The sequence below is a fragment of the Capsicum annuum genome, chromosome 8 (assembly GCF_002878395.1).
Source record: "Capsicum annuum cultivar UCD-10X-F1 chromosome 8, UCD10Xv1.1, whole genome shotgun sequence".
Lineage (NCBI taxonomy): Eukaryota > Viridiplantae > Streptophyta > Magnoliopsida > Solanales > Solanaceae > Capsicum > Capsicum annuum.
In genome coordinates, this window is record NC_061118.1 from 88,872,602 (window position 1) to 88,895,534 (window position 22,933).

Here is a 22,933-nt window from a genome sequence, read left to right on the forward strand (position 1 = left end):
TAGAGAAGAAAGGGTGCGTGTTTCACACCTCCAGCAGCCAAATCTGGGTATAGAGTTTCGGGGGAGGGGGGGGTAATAATTCCACTTTAAAAAAGTCTAGGGGGTTAATAGTACCCCCGCAAAGTTCAATATGTTCAACTGGAAATCTGGTCAAACTTCAGGTATTTTTGTGAGTATTCTCCCTAAATAATAAGTAATATTAACTTTATACTGTGATATATTTTAGTGTAGGAAAAACAAAATAATGAAAATAAATAAGACAAGATTTTTAAAGATTATATTTATTTAGATTTTAAATTATAATTTATGTAATACTCTATTAATGACAATCACAACTTATTTATTTATATAGACAATAGATAATACTCATTTTTTATCGCTTGGCGCTCATAGTATAGTTGTTTTAATTTACTTGTCCAGTTAAGGCAAAATAGCTCGGTGGACTCTTGTACTTATTTGAATTTGTAAAATGCACACCTCTCCTCAGCCTTTTATCATCTAAACCCCTGAACTCATCAAAACACAATATTTTAAACCCTTCTGACTGTTGACCAAGCTTATGTGTTAAAAAATCGGCTGAGCTGAACGAAATGCGTGACTGCACGCGCATGGGTACGAGTGAGAATCATTTTTTTGTCATTTTTACATTAAACAACTAAAAAAGTTTAAAAAGACCCTGATACAAGAATAATCATAGATATGGACTTATGAGAGTGCTTGTTGGATCCGAGACTTGGGTGTGTGCAATTGAAGTGTAAGAGCTGGTCAAAACATACCAAAATCAGTCCACTTATTACACTTGATAGGGGCCTCACCCTTGAGGGGTATTATGGATATTTTAGTCTTTCATTTTGTAATAGCTATATAAGGAACATGTTAGGGCTTCTCTAATTAGCCTTTGGATAATGTTGTAAGTTATAAGAACACAAGTCCTCTCCCTTTGGAGGCACCAAAACTGAAACTAGGTCAAGAGCTAGTGTGGAATCACTAGTGATTGTGTTTTTCTTGGAAATGTCGATGCTTGAGTGGTGGAATCTGATCTTATGTCACGTAAGAGATAAGTCTTAGTTGTGTGTGGTATTAAGGGTCCAAGAGTGGAATAAGCTCTTGGGTTCTTAAGATTATACCATCAATTGTCTAACTATTTATCCCTTTACTTTTATTATAATCTTGTAGTAGTTTGTGTTCTTATAATCGTTTGTTCTTGTGTCAGTAAAATCATGTGTTGTTCTTATCTTGTTATTATTAAACATCTTGTCATATTGTTGTTATTTCGGTGTGTTTACACCTTGAGTATCTTGTGTTTATGGTGTTGTTGTTGAAGCCGAGACTTGGTCTCTTTGTGCTTTTGGGTTCTTCTTTATTTGTGGACTATTTTGAGACCATTTCATGAGTTTCGTGGTTTTTATTGTATTATTTGGTATCAGAGCGTGGCTTGATCTTATTCCCATAAGATTAATCTTGGGCTTGTTAGTTGAAAAATAAAATAAAAAATTATTGAAAAAATAAACTGAAAATCTCAGTGAAGGTACAATCTGTCTATTTTTGTTATTAGCTGAGAAAGTTGAAATTGTTGTTGTTGTTGTCTTAGCCGAGATTGTGATGTCTAGATCTAGGTGTGTTTGCTTTGTTTTGTTGCTTCTAGTGATAGTTTTGTTCTTCACTAACACTTGAGTCTAGATCTAGATTTGAGCTTGAACTTGTTGAAAGTTGTTGTTGTGAACAAAGTGTGGCCAATTGGATGTTGTTGTTGTTCTAGCCTTGACCGAGTTAAAGGCCTTGTGTTATGGTATTGTTGTAGATCTTGAAAGGTTGTTGTTATGTTCTTGTTATTCATCACAACCTTCATCTTTTATAAAACAGAAAACACAACACAAAGGCGACTTCACCGATTATTGTTGTTATCCTTGTGGTCTTGGCCGTGAGATAGTTGACCTTGTTGTGGTGGACTTGTTGTTGTTCTTGGGAGATTGTTGTTGGTTGTTCTTGTTGCGGTTGTTGTGTTCTTGAATTTCTTCACCATATTCATCACTTTGTTAACATTAAAGTGAACTTTAGATCTTAGAAAGGTGATAGACAAGGTGTAGTACTTGTTAAGTCTTGAAAGACCCCCAACCACCAAAAGACTTTACATCACATCTCAACCACTTTTCATAAAACAAGGGTCCATGTTTTAAGGAGAAGTACAAGTCTAGTCAAGACTTTTGAGTCTTGAAAGTTGAATTGAAAAAGGAGCTCCAAAAACTAGTTTGTATTTCCCCCCATTAAACAATTTCCACCAAAGTCCAAATTGTGAATTGTGAATTAAAATTGGTCAAGAACCGAACCACTAGTGGACTGCCACGTCACCAATTACTATTCACACAACAATTTTTAAGCTCAAATTTGATCTTCTAGTTTCAATTTGTTGTTCTTTAGTCTCGTTTGTTAATTCCATTACTAAATTACAAGCTAGTACTAGATTGTAAGTTAGTTTTGAAACCGTTCTTCGTGTTAACTTTTCTTTGTGTGTCTTAATTCTTTTGAGTCACTGTAATACGTCCTTGTGTGTTTTCCTTACTTTTTGGAGTCATTGTAAATATTGGGTTCACCTTTCAATGCCTCTCGGAGTACAAACAAGCTTACAACACTTGTGAGATTGGGTGTGAGGGATCCGAGAGATAAGAAATAAAAAGAGGGAGTGAGGATATTTTTGTACAACTAACATGTTTTATATTTTGTAGGTAACTTTTTGGCCATAATGGAAACCATTTTAGTCCACCTTAATTCTATTTCCTGAGACATGGCTAGGGCGAATGCGGGTCTTGAAAAATTAGGCTCGGATATGTCTACTATACTTGAGAGGTTGGATCGAGTGAAGAGTTGAAAGAAATCTCGTGTTTATACTCCCGAAACTTTACCTCAATCGATCAATCCTCCAAGATCACCACCAAATGACATAGACATAACCCAAGCTACCAAATGTCCTCAAACCCGAGATCTAAATAAGTCACTTCCCCCTCAATTCGATTAAGCCCAACAAGAAGGACTTGGAAGCCAATTCCCTTCCATCCAAGCTCCATAACTGAAGCTCCACCTTACCAAATCATTCCTCTCAACTGAAACTCCATTTCACCAAAACCGATATATCCATATAGAAGAGTATGGTAGAAAGGAACATGAAAGACATGGAGTCTACACTGATGCTTATATGATGGAAGAAATGCTGATGGGAAGATATAGAGATCCACAAAGAACCCGCCACCAACAAAAGAGGTGGGATGTGTTTTGGATGCGATTAAAGACACGACTCATGATGGAGAGGAAGCAAAGTTCAAAATAAAGATGTTGGCTGAGACTTGTATTATTTAGCGCTCGGGTTCCTCATATTTTTATGGACTGTTTTGTGCTATCTCATATTTTGTCGTCTATTTTGAGTGATTCCTTTTAAAGTGGTCCTTGAATGAGGTAAAACCATGAATTTATGGTCAAATTCCTCTCAAGATGGAGAGGATGATACAAGAATAATCACGGATATGGACTTATGAGAGTACGTGTTGGACCCGAGACTTGGTGTGTGCAATTGAAGTGTAAAAGATGGCCAAAATACACCAAAATCAGTCCACTTATTACACTTGATAGGCAACTCACCCTTGAGGGGTATTATGGACAATTTAGTCTTTCATTTTGTAATAGCTATATAAGGAACATGTTAGGGCTTCTCTAATTAGCTTTTCAATAATGTTGTAGGTCATAAGAACACAAGTCCTCTCCCTTTGGAGTCACCAAAACCGAAACTAGGTCAAAAACTAGTATGGAATAACTAGTGCTTGTGTTTTGCTTGGAAACGTCGATGCTTGAGAGGTAGAATCTGATCTTGTGTCACGAAAGAGATAGGTCTTTGTTGTGTATGGTATTAAGGATCCAAGAGTGGAATAAGCTCTTGGGTTCTTAAGATTATACCATCAATTGTCTATCTATCTATCCTTTTACTTTTATTGTAATCTTGTAGTAGTTTGTGTTCTTGTAATCGTTTGTTCTTGTGTCAGTAAAACTGTGTGTTGTTCTAATCTTGTTATTGTTGAACATCTTGTCATATTATTGTTGTTTTGGTGTGTTTACACCTTGAGTATCTTGTGTTTGTGGTGTTGTTGTTGACGCTGAGACTTGATCTCTTTATGTTATCGATTTCTTTTTTACTTGATCTCTTTATGTTATCGATTTCTTTTTTACTTATGGACTATTTTGAGACCATTTCGTGAGTTTCATGGTTTTTATCATATCAACCCTCCCCCCTCCCAAAAAAACCACCATTGTAGCCTCAAGGCTGTTATTGCCATCGCCATTAAAGCCCCCCCATCAATCGGTTTCCTCTGCACCAAGGCTGTTATTGCCATCGCCATTAAAGACCCCTCCCCCGAAAAAAAAACTCTTCAATTGTCCTCATCTGCACCATTACAGCCCCAAGACTGCTATTGTCGGTCCCCCAACCATTAAAGTCCCCCTCCCCGTGGTGCCCAAAGCATCATACAACCCTCCCCCGCCCCGCCCTGCTACAGCCCCACTATTTCATCTTTTTAATTTTTTAATTCACTTTCTCAATTTAAGTTTTTTATTTTTTTAGGATTAATTTGAACTTGAATTGAAAGTGAGTGACAGTGGATATTGAAAAAATAATTTACTCCGTGGATAAGTTTGGTAAAGCTTGGAGTTTTTGTTGGTTTGTTAAAAATATTTAAATGTAAAAATTAAAAATTCATTATGTTTGTGTATGTGAATTTATATTTAAAAATTTAAATTAACTGGAGAGGATTTTCAATTATTTGAAATAAATTTGATGTTTAAATTTTAGCAAACATCAAGAACATGATTATTGAAATTTTTCTACAATTTGTATATGTTGTTTATTTAATTAAATTTATTTTAATATTTAATTTTTTATATGACATTTAAAAATGACGAGTGAATTCAAATTTTCTTCCCCTTCGTTTGAGATTTATTTATTTATTTTGCAAATTAATTTCTCAATTCAAACTTTTTCCTGTTTTTAGGATTAAAATTTAAATTGAAACCGAAAGTGAGTGACAGTGGATATTGAAAAATTAATAAACTCCATGCATAAGCTTGAAAAATCTTAAAGTTCAAATTTGAAGAGCAATAAATGAGTTTATTTGATTTACCAAAGATATTCAAAATAAAAAATTTTAAAAAAATATTGTGTTTGTGTATTTGAATGTATAGTTGAAAATTTAAATTAATTGAATAGGAATTTTAAATATTTGGAATAAACTTAATTTTTTTTATAATTTGTAGAATTTGCTTATTTAATTATTTTTTTAATATTTAATTTCTTATGTAATATTTTAAAAATAATTTGAAATTTAATGCATCATTTAAAAATGACGTGGAAACTGACATGGAAGCAATTGTGTTACACACACCAAAATAGAGTTTAAAATGTTGAGTTTTATTGAGTTGAGGGGTTCAGATGATAAAAATCTAAATAGAAACGTTCACTTTACAAACTCGAACTAGTACAAGATCCACGAGACCATTTCGCCTCCAATTTATAAAATGAAAAAAATTATATTATGTTTTTACTTTTTACCCTTAATATTAAATAACTACACAAAGTAGTAATATAAACAAAGTTAAAGTTTCAAAATATCATTAATAAGGTTAATTCAGTAACATACACCTCTAAATAATTTTTTTTAAGGATTGTGTCGTGTCAACAAAAGTCAACTAGTATGTAATGGATATAGTAAGAGAATGGTGAAATAAAAAAAATATATGCACATATATGTACATACATATACACATACTTGGGAGTGGCTTGGTTGGGAATAAGTTATCCCGAAATAAGTTGTACCATCATGTATATGTGATAACTTATCCCGATATCGTGGTATAAAATAGTGGGATAAATAATTTCGAGACTAATTAATACTTCTAATCAAATGCTGGAAAAATAATCCTGAATTTTATCTCCAAATTATTATACCTCACACCAAACAAGTGTTTAATACATTACATATAATATTAGAAGAGAAAATACATGATTTCATCCTTAAACTTGTCTGCATAACTTACTTTATACCTTGAGAAAAGACATCTTTTTCCCCCTGAACTTGTCCTCGAAACTCACTTTAGCACTTAAACTTAACTTTTATTTATTTACCCCCCTAATATCTTTAAAGTGTATTATGTTCACTCCTTAAGCTGGCGTGAAGTTTTTTTTTAAAAAAAAGAAAAAAAGGCGCGTTATTTTATTTAAAAACTGATATGATCTCACTTTTTAATATATATGTATATATATTAATAATTTTTTTATATAAAAAAACCACCCTTTTTATCTTCTTAATACCCTCCATACCCATTTCTTCATCTTTTTCATACCCCCACCCCCATTTCTTCATCTCCTTCTAACCCCCACCCATCAAATTCGTCACCCCCACTCCACCCCGCCCCAATTTTTCATCTTAAAACTACCATACCCACTATCTCCACCCCACCCCCATCATTTAAGGTAAAAAAGAGAAAAGAAGAAAACGATAGGTGAGGTGGATGAAATTTAATAGTGGGTGAATTTGAGAGGATAAGTTCAGATACCTGTAAAATGTGTTGTTGATGATAAAATGCTAAATTAGGATTTTGATTCTTTTGACTTTGAGCTATTAAGAAGATGAAGTGTTGAATTGGGTTTTTGATTTTTCAAAGTTTAATTGCTTTGAGCTATTAAGAAGATGAACAAATTGATACTTTACAGTTTTTTTATGGATGCATGATTTGTTGATAAAATGCTGAATTGCATTTTTGATTCTTGAAACTTTGATGGTTTTGAGCTATAAGGAAGATGAAAAATTGGTACTTTTCAATTTTTTTTTTTGGATGCATGAGTTGTTGATGATCAAATGCTGGAATGGGTATCTGATTCTTGTGACTTTGAGCTATTAAGAAGATGAAAGTTTGATGGCTTTGTGCAGTTAAAAAGATGAAGAAATGATTTTTTTTCCTAATGCGGGTCAACTTTGCCTAGTGTTGTGTGATTGCCACCGTTAGTTGTTCTTTGCCTTCAATTGTATGTATGGGTTCAATGGTGAATTTGATTTTCTGATTCTTGTGGATTTTGTGGCTTTGAATAATCTGTTAAATGAGCACGTGAATTATGTTGTTTGATTGACAAATTTAATTGGTTCTTATCTGAATTGAGATTTCTTTTTTGCTTAGTAAACAACAACAATGGCTAATGGTAATATGCTTTAAGTTTGAAGAAGATAGAAAATGAAGGAGAGGAGAGAGATGGGGTGGTTTGAAGAAGTAGAAAAAGGGAGTGAGACTGCATTGTAGGGTAGGGGTGGGGTAGGGTGGGGGGTGTAAAGAAGAAAGAAAATGGGGGTGGGGGTGCCTTTTTATTTAATATATATATTTATATAAATAAAATAGTATATATATATATATTTTCTTTTTTTTTTAAAAAATATATAAAAATAATATGTGGGGGATTATTTTATTTTTTTTTTAGAAAAATTGAACTTCTTACGTGGCAATGATGTGGCATTGACATGACGTTGATGTGTAGGCGAGTGTAACACACTCTCCGTTGTGAGAGTGGTATTCAGTTTTGAGGGGTGAAAATAATATATTTTAAAAATGCTAAGGGGGGTAAATAAACGTAAGTTAAGTCTAAGTGCTAACGTGAGTTTGGAGGACAAGTTCAAGGGGAAAAGATGTATTTTCTCTTATATCTTTAACTTTATGGATAATTATATTCCCCTTAACAATTTTAAAGTGAATTAAATTCAATCGTAAATATTTAATAAAAATTTTAAAAAATACCCCCTCCCCACCCTTTTCTTCTTCGAACCCCACCACCCTACCCCACTCCTTTTGCTTCTGCAAATCTCCCATTTCCTTTCTCCTCCCCGCTCCCCTCCCCCCCACAAACATTATCTCTACCACACTTCATTAATTTCTCAAAAAAAAAAAAATGATTAAAGGGGTTGCAGATTTTAACACCATTTTCATAAGTTTCACTATTGAGAAGAAAAGAAATAATTATTTCTTCTTCTTCTAAATTCAATTCAATTCAATTTTTTATAAGTAAATTAACTTTTTTAGTTTTTAAGATTTTCAAAACTTTTTTTCTTCAAAATAAGATGTAACTTGTTTTGTTCTACTTGTGGCTATATCGAACATGTAAATTAATTTATTAATTTTTTCTTTTTTTAAAATTAAATTTTAAATTGATTGAATTCTTAAGATGCATGAGCGGTAGGATAAAAATGAACATAAAAGGAAAAAGAAAGTTAGGGCAGGAAAGGGGAAGGGGGCGGGCAAGGTGGAGTTGTAGAAGAAGAAAGGAGTGATTTTGTTTGTTGAAGAAGCAGAACGGATGAAATGGGCTTTAGGTGGGGGGAGGGATCGAACTGCGGTGGGGTTGGGGGTTATTGTTTTTTATTAAATTATTAAATAATATATTTATAGTTATATTCTTTTAAAAGAATTACACAATGACATGACGTAAATGTTGTGCTAACGTGAGTGTGTTTGCGATGCACGCTTCATTGTTAGACTGATAGTATTATTTTAGGGTGATATTTAATAAACTTTAAAGTTGGTAATGACATATTATTATCTATAAAGTTAAAAGTCTAAAATAAATTATGTGAACAAGTTTAAGAATGAAATAATATATTTTTTTAATATTAAAATAATAATTTAAAAAAAGTAAAAATAATTTTCATACCATAAAACCCCCTAACACAATTGCTCAATTTGATATGAAAGTAGAATTTTTTTTTTTTTGATTCATGAACTATATTTGATAATCCCATATTGCGTAACAAACAACTCATGACGACTCAATTTGGCTGACCTTGTCTACGGTCGATTTATCAATCAAAAGAACCCATATCAAACATAACCCCAAAAATCAAAAAAAGAAATTGTAAAGGGAACTCATCTATTCGGACTCGATCCAATTCATTCTCGAATTCACACTTCTCTTGGCGCGTGCTGCAAATACAAACATCAGCTATGGATTCATCGCAGCATAACTCTGCCGCCGGTAGCATTGGCGGCAACGGAATAATAAACCCTAAATCCAATGACGCATCACCGGTCGATTCAGCGGCCAACGCCACCGGTTCACCCGCCGAGGAGTCAAAACAAAATCTCAATCAAGTCATAAATTCAATCGACAAAACCCTAGGAATTCTCCATCAGCTTTATCTCACCGTCTCTGCTTACAACGTTTCCTCTCAATTTCCCCTTCTTCAACGCATGTAAGCATAATTCCTTTTTTAGCTTTGTTCTTGAGATTATCTTAAATTCACGTCGGAGTATGGTTTAATTTATTATTTTTTTTGGTTTAGGAATAATCTTGTTGTTGAGCTTGATAATATGGCGAGATTGGGAGAAAAATGCAATATTCAAGTGCCAATGGAGGTTCTAAAGTAATATTAGCTGTTTATGCTTTACTTATTTTTAATTTAATTATTTTGGTTTTGGCACTGATATGTGATAATTTTCGCGTTGTAGCTTGATTGATGATGGGAAGAATCCAGATGAATTTACAAGGGATGTGTTGAATAGTTGTATCTCCAAGAACCAAATCACTAAGGGCAAAACAGATGCATTCAAGGTTAGTTTTTATTTCATTGCCTTCAGTATTGTTTGGAGGTGTACCTTTTGTTCTAATGGATATCTGGAAGTTTTAAAAATTTGGATTTGCTTATTGGCTTTATCACTTTATACTGAACCTCATTTTGAACAATTTAATGTGCATTCTGCTTGTTTAGCTAGCTAAACACACTACATGTGGAAAAAATGAGTAGTGGCAAGATATAAGATCAGTTGTATCTATGTAATTTTGGCGATAAATTAGTCACAATGAAAATTGTGCCAAATATACAAGCAAAATATCATAAAGGAATAAGAAGGTAAAAGTTTAAGAATGTATGGAAGAACTGAGAGGAGAGAGGCCTTTTCCATCAAGTGTGAGACTTTTCATTTTATGGTTGTGGAAGCTTATGTTAGTTCAAGTTCAAACACTAAGGACCTCCTAAACGCCTCCTCTTTTGAGTGACTTTCCCTAACGGGCCATGAATTAACTTGATATATGACATTCATTTTAAATAACACCTTATGGACTATGGTGACCCTATAAAAAATAAACTGTCTCTAGATTAGCTTCCAGTGAAAAGGGGATCTACATATCAGCCATGAGTTTTCGGTAAAAGGGGATCTACATAGCAATTCACTTGAAAGATTTAAATTTGTAAGTTAAATAACTGCTTGATTAGGTTAGGCCAGGGTTGGAAAGAATCTAAAGCTCAATGAATAAATTTATTGAATATTCGAATAAATATTACTCCCGCTATCCCAATTTATATGACTCACTTTTCTTTTCAGTCAGTCCCAAAAAGAATGAAACATTTTTATATTTAGTAACAATTAACTTTAAAATACCTATTTTACCCTTAAAAAATGATTTATGGCCACAGAAACATCTATGATTTATTTTAGACACGAGTTTCAAAAATCTCTTTTTCTTTTTTTTAAACTCCATGCTGTGTCAAACTAATTCATATAAATGGGAACGGGAAGGAGTATAGGTTAATGAGGTTCGTATAACTGACCCCTACTAGTTTATGATTGAGGGTTAGTTGTTACTATTGTTCTAAATAACTGCCTAAGTAAAAGAAATAGTCCTACATTAACTAGGATTAGTTGTTATTGTTGTTCTACATAACTACGTAAATGAAAAAAATAGGCCTACAACAGCTTAAAACTTGTTAAATTAATAAGCTAAGGAGTATTATCAATCCAATTCTAGAAAGGCAGTATGATACGGGTGCAACAAGCTCAAGACCATTCACAAGGAGCCAAGTTCAGGAGTTACAAAAACTTCAAGGAATGTTCATGAATATGGCCGTGTGTGAATGTATTACAATTCCATCTAAGGGACTATACATATTGAAGCATGAAGAAGAGAGGCCCTAAAAACACATCAAGGCCGCCCCTAGTTACACTCTAAGGGCGCCCTTGCTCATTAAGGGTACTTTGGTCTTTTGGCCTCCTTTTGTAATATGGTATAAATAGACTACCTAGGGTTAATTGCAGCTCTTAGTTCATTTTTGATATCCACTTGTAACATTTGAAACATTGTTCTCTCAAAGGAGGCTAGCTCCACCCGAAACTAGGCAAGTGTAGTGACACTTGTGTTGTTCCTTTGGCTAGAAACGTGAGTGCTTGGGATTCTAGAGTTCCTCTTGTGTTCACGTAGGAGTTTGGTGTTAAAATCTCTTGGTCTAAGGGTCTTAATGTTTGAGACATGTTTTGGTTCTTAGATGATGGGATATTGTATGTCAAACTAGTTATCCTTTTCTTTTATTGAATCTTGTAGTTCTTGTTTGTCTAGGAAATTCGTTGTAGTGTTGTTATCTTGTGATCTTGTTGTATTTTCTTGTGTGTTGTTGGCTGGTCCATATCATTTGCTATCAGAGCAAGTCTTGATTTTGTTCCAACAAAATCAAATCTTGGGATTGTTACTTGGAAAAACCTCAAAAACAAATTAAAAAATAGTGTTCTTGTTTTTGTTTGTCTTGGCCGAAAGTCTAGACTTGGATTTAGGATATTTTTATGTGTTTTGAGTGTATGTAGTGTTAGTTCCTTTCTCACTAGCACTTCTAGAGTCTAAATCCAATTTCTTTAAGCTAAGTTTCAAGTTGTTTTGTGGTGATTATTGGACGGCTTCTTGTTGTTATTGTGTTGTGGTGAAGAAGAAGCTTCAAGAATAGATTTGTTTGATCCAAAATTCAAAAGAAAGAGTGTGGGTTCTTGTTTGTCTTGGAAATACTTCCAAGACATCACCAAAAGGGCAAAAGAACAGAAGGTTCTCTAAAAGCCTTGTTACCCAAAAAGAGGTAGGTCACTTTTCAAGATTGTCCAAAAAAGGAAAGGGTGTAGACTTCCAAAAAGGTTGTCTTACCAAAAGAGTGTAAGTAGGTCAAAACTTTTTGAATCTTGAAAAGAAAGCCTAAGACCTTGTTTGCCTACCCATATAGCCGAAACTTTTCTTCCAATTGTGAAATTGAACAACTTAAATTTTGGAACAAGAAAATCTCCAATTTCAACAATATTGCAACGGCCAATAAGTGGTTGCCACGTCATCAAAGGCTCAAAGAATTGGAATTCCTAGTTTTTTTTCCTTGTTTTCAATTGGTTTCAATTTTGTTGATTCTAAAACTAATTGGCAAGCTAGTAATAACCTACTAGGTGGGTGTTTGGGTAAGCTTTTAATTTGGTCAAAATAGCTTATAAGTTATTTTTTGCTTAAAAAGGTGTTTGGCAATTTTTATAATTGCTTAAAAGAAGTCAATTTTGGCCTTTTTAAGCAAAAAAAAAAAAAAAGCAACCATTCCTAGTTTTTTTTTTGGGAGCTTATAAGCTATTAAAGTTGACCAATTAAATTACATTTGTGTTCCTTATTCTTATTCCAAGTTTACCCTTGTAGCCCTAATTCTCCTTCACTATTTTTATATATTCATTGCTTTTTCTTACACTAGTCATGATGTTAATTTAACTTATCATAAATAAAAAAGTAATTTTATTAATTCACCTCTTAAAAAATCTTTTTAGAAACTTAACAAACAACATAAACACTCTCAAAACGAATTAATTACAAGGGTAATATAAAAAAAATTAATTAATATTTTCTTGATTTAGTTAGGTGATCAACTAAAATGAGACAATTATTTTTATAAGATAATCAATTAATATGGGACAGAGAGAATACTTTTATTAATCAGATTTTAAGTTTTCTTTTTCGACATTTTAATTGAACATTTCCACTTTTTGAATTTATGGTGAACTTAACTCTAGCCATATTAGTACCTCTTTTGTATGAAACTATTTATCAATTAATGTAATTATAATGATTAGTAACATATATATTTTGCTTTAATGATAAACTCGGCATATATATTAATACTATCCTCGGTTAAAAGCAACAAGTCCAGTTTAATAAGAAAATAAAGTATCGTCATAAATTGCACCTTAATGATACGAAATCTTAACGTAACCATGAAGAAACAAACAATTTTTTAATATATAACTATCTTTTTCAAACACAAACATTCAACACTTAGCAATAAAAATTAATAATCAACTCTATACATTATTAACAGCTATAAGGGTATTTCAGACATTTTGACTAAAAAAAGGTGCGTGAAAGCATTATTTACCAAACACAATAATTTTTTTTTCAGTTTTAATACTTTTATCCAAACATGTAACTGCTTATTTTTAAAATAAGTTCAGTATTTTCAAAAGCACTTTTAAAGAACTTTTTAAAAGCCATTTTTTTTCAGCTTATCCAAACAGGCCCTAGGTTGTAAATTAGTTTTTGAGTACGTTTCTTTATGTTAACGTTAGTTGTGTGCTTTTGTCGTTTGTAAATTGTTGTGATTCTTGGCTCAAGTCCGAACAAGATTTTCTTTTGAGTCCTTCAAACAAAAATCCACTTCGGGCAAGAGTAGACTCACCCTTAATCTCTCACGGGTCACTAGCCTAGCTTACAACACTTGTGGAACTAAGTGTGAGGTAATCAAGTGTGAGAGTGTAGTGAGGAGAATTTTTGAACTAACTTGTTCGTTGTTTTGTAGGTGTCTTTGTAGATACATTTGCAATGGAAGGGACTAGTTCCCAAACCGTGGATAACAATGTCCTTGTTTCTCTTGTGGCTTAGGTTGAGAATCTCACTCGGAACATAGAAAAAATGCAAACGGATTTGGCGTCATTGAAAGGGGATGTGACATCGATAAAGGGGGATATGACTACCATGGGTGGGAGGTTGGAGCATGTGTAGTTCAAAGGAACTCTCGACCATCTCATTTAGCCGCGTGAAGCACTGCTTCCACTCCCAGCCGTCGGCTTCCAGGCAAGCCAGCAGCTCCCAAATCGGCCCAGATGCACCCCCCCCCCCTCCCAAAACCCCAAGCGCGTGAATACAGTTCAGAGAGCAGGTTTCTGTACAAAAAAAAAAATTCAGACCCAAAATATTCCAAGTGTTGGAACTTTTAACACACCAAAAATTTTCCAAGTGTCTAAATTTCTACTTTTCTTCTACACTCATTTTTTTCTTTTGATTTCTCAACTATTTAATATCTAATTAACATCTTTAATTATTTGTTAACTAGTTTCTAATCTACAACACTCTTTTTTGATTCTTAGAATTAATCAACAAGAAGTAATTCTTTACTTTTTGTGATTAGTTCTTGAGTCCGTTTCTTTATGTGCTTCTTCATTTTTTTTTTTTTTTTTTTAATTTCATAGGTAGCTTCTTGATTCAAGTCCGTTAGTCTAATTGATCCGTCCGTCTTTCATTAAACAAAAATCCATTTTAGCCAAGAGTAGAAATTAACACTTTGACACACCTTCGAAAATAAACAACATTCAACTTTAGCAAAACCAATTGTAAGGCAATTAAAGTGTGCAAACACAAGTGTTGTGAGGATTTTGGTTAACTAACGCTAACATTGTTTGTTGTTTTTGTTTAGTCTTTTTTCTTTTTTGAAAATAGGTCTCATGATAATGGGAAACCAATCTCAAGGCCCTTCGGAGATGTTACATTGGGGTCGCTAAAGGAATTGCTTGTTGGTGTTTGTCGTAGATTGGATGTAATTGACGATAGGATGGGAAATATGGAAGGTAGGGTGGAAAATATAGAAGGTCGTCTAAGTAGTTCAAGTCCTCTAACTATTGGTCAAGCTTCTTCAAGTAGGCAACCCCGAAACACATCTTCCACTATTTCTGTATCTAATCACATATAGGAATGTCAATGGTGCGGTGCGTTGCGGGTTTTTTGTAAACCCACAAATTTTAAAACCGCATTGCACCGCATCCCCTTTAAACCCGCATAAACCCGTCCCACACTTATACCCGTGCATACCCGCACCGCACCGCTCCATGTTTTATTTTTTTTTCTTTTTTTGAAAAATTCGTAACTCCATTGAAAATCATAATATTTTCAAATTTACGACTAGAAAATAATAACAACTAGTTTCTATTATATCACTTTTCACTAAGAAATTGTCAAAAAGTATCACGTGTACAAGTAATGATCAAATATCATATTTTTTAAAAAATGAATAAAGATATTAAAAAACTATAAAATTATTTATTTGTAGTGTTATACATGTTATTTTAAGTATCATAAAATTTTAAGTAAAGAATACATATAATTTTAGGTATATTCGCGAGAATAATACTAATTTTTAATTTTTTTAATTTAAACCCGTATATACCCGCACCGCACCACACCATTTTAAAAAAAACTTACTTTAACCCGCCACGCATAGCTTAAAAACCGCCCCGCCCCGCCCCGTATAGCTTAAACCCGCACCGCACCGCCCCATTGCCATCCCTAATCCCATACTACAAAGAAAACATCCACCTCCACAAAACCAAGCTCCACGAGATGTCCTTCAACCACGCTAAGTCCTATTTCACCAAGATCCTCCAAACCAAAACCTTCCTAACCAAGAAGATGACAGTGAATTCGAGGAAGAACAACAACATGGGGAGGGTGATGAGTATGTTGAGGAGGAGTATGGTGTTCGGGTTAATATCCCTAGGAGACGAGGTGGATATAGAGGACGAGGAGTTAGACTTGGTCCGATGCCACAAAGAGAAAGGTTCGAGAGGAATCAAGAACGAGTTGGGTGCCAAGGAGAGTACTATGGAAACCAAGAAGGGTGTGGAACACGAGATAGTAGCTTCAATACAATCAAAGTCACTCTTCCTACTTTCAAAGGAGGGAGTGATCCCAAGGCCTATCTTAATTGGGAGTTACAATGTGAGAGGATCTTCCAAACAAATGACTTGACCGAAATCAAGAAAGCTACATATGCCATTGCTCAATTTGAAGGGTTTGCTTCAACCTGGTGGGAATCCATGAGAAGACTTCATCGAGCTTGTGGTCAAGCCAACATACCAACATGTGAGAGGTTGAAAGAACTCATGAGAAACAAGTATGTACTAGAAATGTTTAAGCAAGAACAACTCACAAAGTTCTACAACTTGAAACAAGGAAGCAAAAGTGTTGAGGAATACTATGATGAGTTTTAAGTCATGTCCAAGAGACTTGAGTATGAAGAGGATGCTAATCATACAAAGATTCGTCTCAAGAGTGGGTTGAACAAAGATATCTCTTCTAAGATGATTCTTTACAAGTTTGAATTCATTGATGATGTTGTAGAAGCGGTTATCGAAATTGAGAAGAATCTCAAGAAACAGAAAGCCTTCAAGTCGAAGGGGTTTTCAACTTTAACTTCTTGGGGTAAGAACAAAGAAGGGGTGGTTCAATCTTCTTTCAATTGGAACAAAAGCAGAGAGTTCAAAAAGCCATTTGAGAGAAAACCACTATTTGAGAAAGATGCTTCAAAGAATGTGCCAAAAGAAAGGGTTAACAATAGCTCAATCAAAGATCCCAAGGGTTTTCAATGTTACAAATGCAAAGGTTGGGGTACAAGAATAGTGATTGTCCCAATAGGAGAGTGATTGTTCTTCATGAAGGAGAACCATACTATGAAGATGAGGTGGGTCAAGAGGAAGAGCATGAGCAAGATGATCATGACTTTGAGGTTGATGAAGAAGATCATGACCCTTATGAAGGGGAGGTTACTGTTCCTAATGGGTTGATGATGAGAGTTCCAGCAGAGAAGGTGTTGTCTCAAGAAGGGGAGCTTACAGTGCCTAACTATGTGGTGAGGAGGGTCATGATTAGTAAAGTTATGGATGATCCAAGCCAAAAAGAGAACCTCATTCATTCCAAATGTCTCATCAAAGAGAATGTTTGTTCCTTGATTATAGATAGTGGAAGTTGTGCCAATGTTGCTAGTACCACTTTAGTGGAATTCTTGAAGCTTCCTACAACTAAGCATGCCACACCATACAAACTTCAATGGCTTAGCGAGTGTGGAGAATTGAGGGTACATCGCCAAGTCTTAATCAAGTTCAAAATTGGAAACTACCGTGATGAGATCTTATGTGATGTGGTTCCTATAAAAACCTTGGCAATATGATCGTTTAACGAAGCATGACGGAAGGACCAATAGGTATTCACTTGTCTTAAATGGTCACAAATACACTCTTCAACCTATGCCACCTTTGCAAGTTAATGAAGTTTATCAAAAGATGAGGGAGTTGAAGGAGAAAAGCAAGGGTAAAAGGAAGGGGTGTGAAGATGTCATTGCCATAGAAGAAGAAAAGAGGAAACTTGAGGGGAGTGATAGGGTGTTGTTGTTGACTAAGTACAAGGAGGTTAGGGAGGAGGTTGAGGCCCAAAGTTCTTTAATCCTTGCCCCATTCTATTTCTCGTCTTTTACAGGATTATGATGATATCTTTCCCAAGGAGCTTCCGAGTGGATTACCCCCTTTTTGGGGTATTGAACTTCAAATTGACTTTATACCGGGTTCTCAATTACCAAACAAACTGGCTTATCGAAGTAACCTAGAAGACACAAAAGATATGTAAGAGAGAGCTTGAGCCTGTGCACTGTCCCGGTCATATTGGTTCCAAAGAAAGATGGCACATGGAGGATGTCTGTTGATTTTCGGGCGATCAACAAGATAACGGTAAATATCGCCACCCTATCCCTAGATTAGATGACATGTTAGATGAGCTTAATGGTTCTTGTGTGTGTTCAAAAATTGATCTTAGGAGTGGGTACCATCAATCCAGATGTCCCCGTGATGAATGGAAGACCGCCTTAAAAACCAAGTTTGGCCTATATGAATGGATGATGATGCCCTTTGGTCTCACCAATGCTCCTAGTACCTTTATGCGGTTAATAAACCATGTGATGAAACCATTCATAAGGTTATGTGTTGTAGTGTACTTTGATGATATTTTAGTTTATAGTAAATCCATAGATGACCATGTTGAGCATTTTAAGTGTGTTTTTGATGTGTTTAGACGAGCAATTATTTGCCAATCTTGAAAAGTGCCATTTTTGTGTTGATGAAGTTGTTTTTTTGGGATTTTTTGTAAGCTTCCGGGGTGTTGAAGTGGATGAAGCTAAGATAGACGCTATAGGAACTTGGCCAACTCCAATATCCATTAGTGATGTAAGGAGTTTTCATGGATTGACTAGTTTTTATAGAAGATATGTCAAAGGGTTTAGCACCATAGCCGTCCACCGATGTAATTCGAAAGGATAAGCCTGTCAAGTGGGGTGATGAGCAAGCAAAAGCGCTTGAAGCTTTGAAATCTATGCTTAGCTCCGCTCTTTTGTTACAGTTGTCCGATTTTGCGAAAATGTTTGAAGTTGAATGTGATGCTAGTAAAGTAGTCATTGGAGCCGTCTCAATGCAAGACCAAAAGCCCATTGCTTATTTTGGTGAAAAGCTAAAAAGTGCAACTTTAAATTACTCTACTTATGACCTTGAATTGTATGCTTTAATTAGAGTATTGACCAATTGGCAACATTACTTGTGGTTTAAAGAATTTGTCATTCAGACCGATCACGAGTCCTTGAAATATCTTCGGGCCCAAGAAAAGTTGAACAAAAGGCATGCCAAGTGGATTGAGTTTCTTGAAACTTTTCCCTACGTAATCCAATACAAGAAGGGGAAGGAAAATGTGGTGGCCGATGCCTTATCAAGAAAACATGTTTTGGTGAATACGTTGTCTTCTAAATTGATGGGTTTTGAATGCTTAAAGACATCGTATCCCAAGGACCCTTATTTTTCAAAACTTTTTCTAGATTGGGAAGAATGGGAAAAGGAAAGATGAACAAGGGATAGAACTTCTATTTCCTTTTCTAAGTTTGATAGTTTCTTGTTTAAAAGACTTTGTGTGGTGCCCATGAGCTCCACCTCGTGGAGGGGAACTTCTTGTGAGGGAGGCACATGATGGGGGATTAATGGGTCACTTTGGTATTGATAAAACCTTGGGGATTCTTAAAGAACAATTTTATTGGCCAAAAATGCGAATTGATGTTAAAGTTTGTGGTCAATGTGTTGAGTGTAGAAGTGCTAAATCTAGGTTTCTTCCCCAAGGCTTATATACCCCACTCCCTACTCCTCAAAGATCTTGGTTTGACATCTCTATGGATTTTGTGTTGGCTTGCCAAGGACTAATTGAGGAAATGATAGCATTTTTGTGGTGGTTGATCGATTCTCTAAAATGGCTCATTTTATTGCATTTAATAAGTGTGATGAGGCACCTCATATTGCATCTTTATTTGTTGAGAATTTGGTCAAGTTGCATGGTATTCCCAAGACCATAGTGAGTGATAGGGACTTTAAGTTTGTTAAGCCACTTTTGGAAGGTATTGTGGAGCTGCCTTGGGACTAGAATGTTGTTTTCCACCTCTTGTCATCCACAAACCAATGGTCAAACCGAAGTGGTGAATATGACTTTGGGTGCAATGCTTCGGCCATGGTTAAAATTGACCTCTTGGGAGGAGCATTTGCCTTTGGTTGAATTTGCATATAATAGAGTAATTCATAATTCTATTGGCATGACTCGTTTTGAAATTGTTTATGATTTTAATCCACTAACCCCTTTAGATTTCACCCCTTTGCCTCAAGATGTTGTTTGGAGTTTAGATGGTAATCAAAGGGTCGAAGCTATGAAGAAACTCCATGAGAAGGTTTGGCTCCAACTTGAGAAGAAAAATCAAGACACGACTAAGAAAGCAAACAAAGGGAGAAAAAGAGTTGTGTTTGTACCGGGAGATTGGGTATGGATCCATTTTCGTAAGGAAAGGTTCCCAAACAAAAGAAAAAGGAAGTTGATGCCTAGATGGTCCATTTCAAGTTCTTGAAAGACTTGATGACAATGCCTATAAGATTGACGTAACTCTGGATTATCAAGTCCATAACACTTTCAATGTGAGTGATCTCTCCTCTCCCTCTTTGATGTGCAAGAGGACAATAAGTCAAATTTGAGGACAAATTCCTTTCAAGGAGGGGAGAGTGATGCAAACCATGTTGCCTCAAGACCGTTTACAAGGAGTCAAGCAAGGGAACTTCAAGCCTTACAAGGACTATTTGCAAAGAGGGAGGCGTTAGAGCTTGTTAGGGAGCACCAAATAAGGCCCTTAATTCATTAAGGGTAGAATAGTAATAACTAGTAGCTCCTCTAGTATAAATAGTAGTTTCTTTTATTTTGTGTTGAGTTTTATGTTGAATATTGAAACTACTCCACTTTTAGAGTTGAGAGATTGGTTGAACTTTTGTGGATTAATCAAGTGAGGTTTTTGGGTTTAATATACCCATTAGTTGCTCTTGATTTCCTAATTTGTGTCTAATATCCTGTCTTTTTTTCTTCTTTTCTTTTTTTTCGTGTTCTTAATTTCAAAATAGGCTTCGTAGTATTTGGTTTTCCTCTTTCCTTAATTTTGTTGTTAATTAGGGTTTCTTAGGACTAATTTGCATCACCTCCCAAAACTAATTATATTAATCTTGTCTACTGATACATCTGCTCAGGAGAATATTTCTCCATCAGAAAATCTCCTCCCAGGATATCCTTGACCTTCCTCTACTACATTTCTACTTACTGTTAATGTTTTCAAAAGCAAAAAGAAAAAACAACTACATTTCCAATTTATACGCAATGTTTACATTCTTGGATCCCTTCCACTAGGTTTTCTTCCTACATCATTTTCCTTGCTACAAAATTTGAGAAGCCTTGAATGTATGAGTGATTTGAGTTCTTTACTCGTGAGGAGGAAACAGAAACCGTCAATTACTTATTCCTACACTGTGCTCCATCTCACAGTTGTAGCAGATTTTTCTGAATTATTTGGGCATTAGATGGGTAATGACTCACTAATGAACTACTACTGTCTTATTGGAGCAGAAGGTCTTTATAAGGATCTTTAGAAAACATGGAACTCAATACCAACAAAGAAATACAAGGTGCTTTAAAGCACAAAGGAATTCATTTCTGAAGATTTGTCAACTCTGATTGTATTTCATTGATACCTTTGTGGTGTAAACTGAAATTGATAGAGCATAGGAAACTGACGGTTCGATGAATCATTTGGATGGATAGTCTGGGCTTTTTTTGCTATTTTTTGGATGTAATCGCAGCACTTTCTTATGCTGGTTTTTGTCATCAATACAATAATACCTATCACTTCAAAAAGGGAAGTATTGAGTTCTCTACTTCTGTCACAGGGTTTGCGAGGGCATCTATTGGAGGAGCTCGAGCAGGCTTTTCCTGAGGAAGTGGAGGCTTATAGGGATATTCGTGCAGCTTCTGCAGCTGTAAGTTCTGTCTGCTTGTTCAGTACTACTGATAATATGAGCATTTTAATTTTCAAGCTAATATAATATATCAAGCATATTTTCCTCTGAATAGTTGTAAAGTTAATGCTCCATCAGCCGCCATCTTATAGATTCAGCACAAATTACTTGATCTAGGAGATGTTGATGGACTTTTTCACGATATTTCTAGAAAATTAAGGTCCTTGAACTGGCAGGGGAAATGGAAGGTTTCATCTAAGGATCATTTGGGAATGTTTGAGGCTCTCAATCTGAGGATGATGCAATCTTACGCTGTTTAATAAAAAAAGAACGTGTTGGTTAAAGTGTAAGATGGAATTGATAGAGGATATATGCAATCTTACACTGTAAGAAAAAAGAATGTGTTGGCTCAAGTGTGAAATGTAATCGATAGAAAATAATTATATTATTTTTATTTTAACAGTCCACACATCCCTTATGTGTTGGTGTTTCTGTTTTTGTTTCCATGCAACCACGTGGAAATTCTTTTTGGTTATAAGTGCCAATAAGTCTTGAACCTAGAACTTCCTTTCATGGGAACAATTAACTGGTTCTTTCAAATTGTTGCATTATGCTATGCTCTCTCTCTCTATAGACGGACAAAAACATTGCTGGAATTTTAGTTTACAGTGGCTAGTGCTACTTGACAGCATTGCAGTTTTAATTTCAAGGAATGCGTACTGTTGATAAAATAAATTACTTGACGCTTTCATGTATGCCCTCTGTGCAATTGATGCGTCTTTGTGCAGTATCTTGCGGAAGGCTGCTAAATAATTTTTGTCCATTCAATTTTGATGACACTGAGTTGTTGATACACTTCAATTATGTTCTTGAAATGTCTGCTTACATTGTTTTCGGGTAAGCAGGAGGCAAAACGCTTGGCTCAAGCACAAAGTCTATTACCAAATGGGGATGTAAAGTTGAAGCCTGAAATATAACTTCCACATGATGGAAGTTGCATTTTACTATTCAGGTGCATTAATGGGCTTTTAATGTCTGTTAAAGAACCCTTTAGATTTTCAAGAATGTAAAATGTATGTAATAGATTTATGTATCGTGAATTTATTCATGTCTTTGTTGTAACTGCCTCCATCTTGAATGTTAAAAGATCGTGTAATGTGTAATTAACCCTCCCCCTGCTTCTGTCACCTTAGAGGTTCCAGGCAGAATAGGAAAAGATAAATTGTTCAATTTGTTCATGTTCCAAATTAATAATTTGTACATATAAACTGAATTTCTAATGAAAAATACTCGCTCCGTTTCATAATAAATGAATTGTTGGATTTTGACACATATTAAGGAAAAAGCATTTAAGACATAAATTTATCACAACTTTTCATTTTTACCCCCAAAAAAGAAAAAAGGATGACCTTGTAATACCTTTTTAAAAGTTAATTGGTTGTTAAATCATAAGGGCAAATTTGAAAAAAAATTCAATGATTCACTTATTTTGAAACATCAATAAATACCTCAACAATTTACTTATTTCGAAACGGAGGGAGTACAGTATTTAGAACAAAGCAACAGGATTTGATTGAACATGTGGCTGGAACTGGTCTTCTGCCCCTTGGTGGGAGAAGAAAGGATTAGTAGTAGGGCTTTCTGGTCTCTTCATCGTTTGCGTTCCTGAACAATGTTTGATGTGGTCCGT

The 22,933-nt window shown here is 34.8% G+C and overlaps 1 protein-coding gene across 2 annotated transcripts; it reads left to right on the plus strand.

Moving 5' to 3' along the window:
• The first annotated feature begins 8,763 nt into the window (after window positions 1-8,763).
• LOC107838902 (mediator of RNA polymerase II transcription subunit 10b) lies at window positions 8,764-22,473 on the plus strand. 2 transcript variants are annotated; one of them, XM_016682153.2, is made up of 5 exons: window positions 8,764-9,266; window positions 9,357-9,437; window positions 9,523-9,625; window positions 21,175-21,264; window positions 22,149-22,473. In XM_016682153.2, exons 1-5 carry the CDS (start codon window positions 9,019-9,021, stop codon window positions 22,218-22,220), a joined length of 594 nt encoding a protein of 197 aa, XP_016537639.1. In that variant the 5' UTR covers window positions 8,764-9,018; the 3' UTR covers window positions 22,221-22,473. The 2 variants fall into 2 exon arrangements, with proteins under 2 accessions (XP_016537639.1, XP_016537638.1); XM_016682152.2 differs by lacking the exon at window positions 22,149-22,473 and adding an exon at window positions 21,480-21,718.
• The last annotated feature ends 460 nt before the right edge of the window (window positions 22,474-22,933 follow it).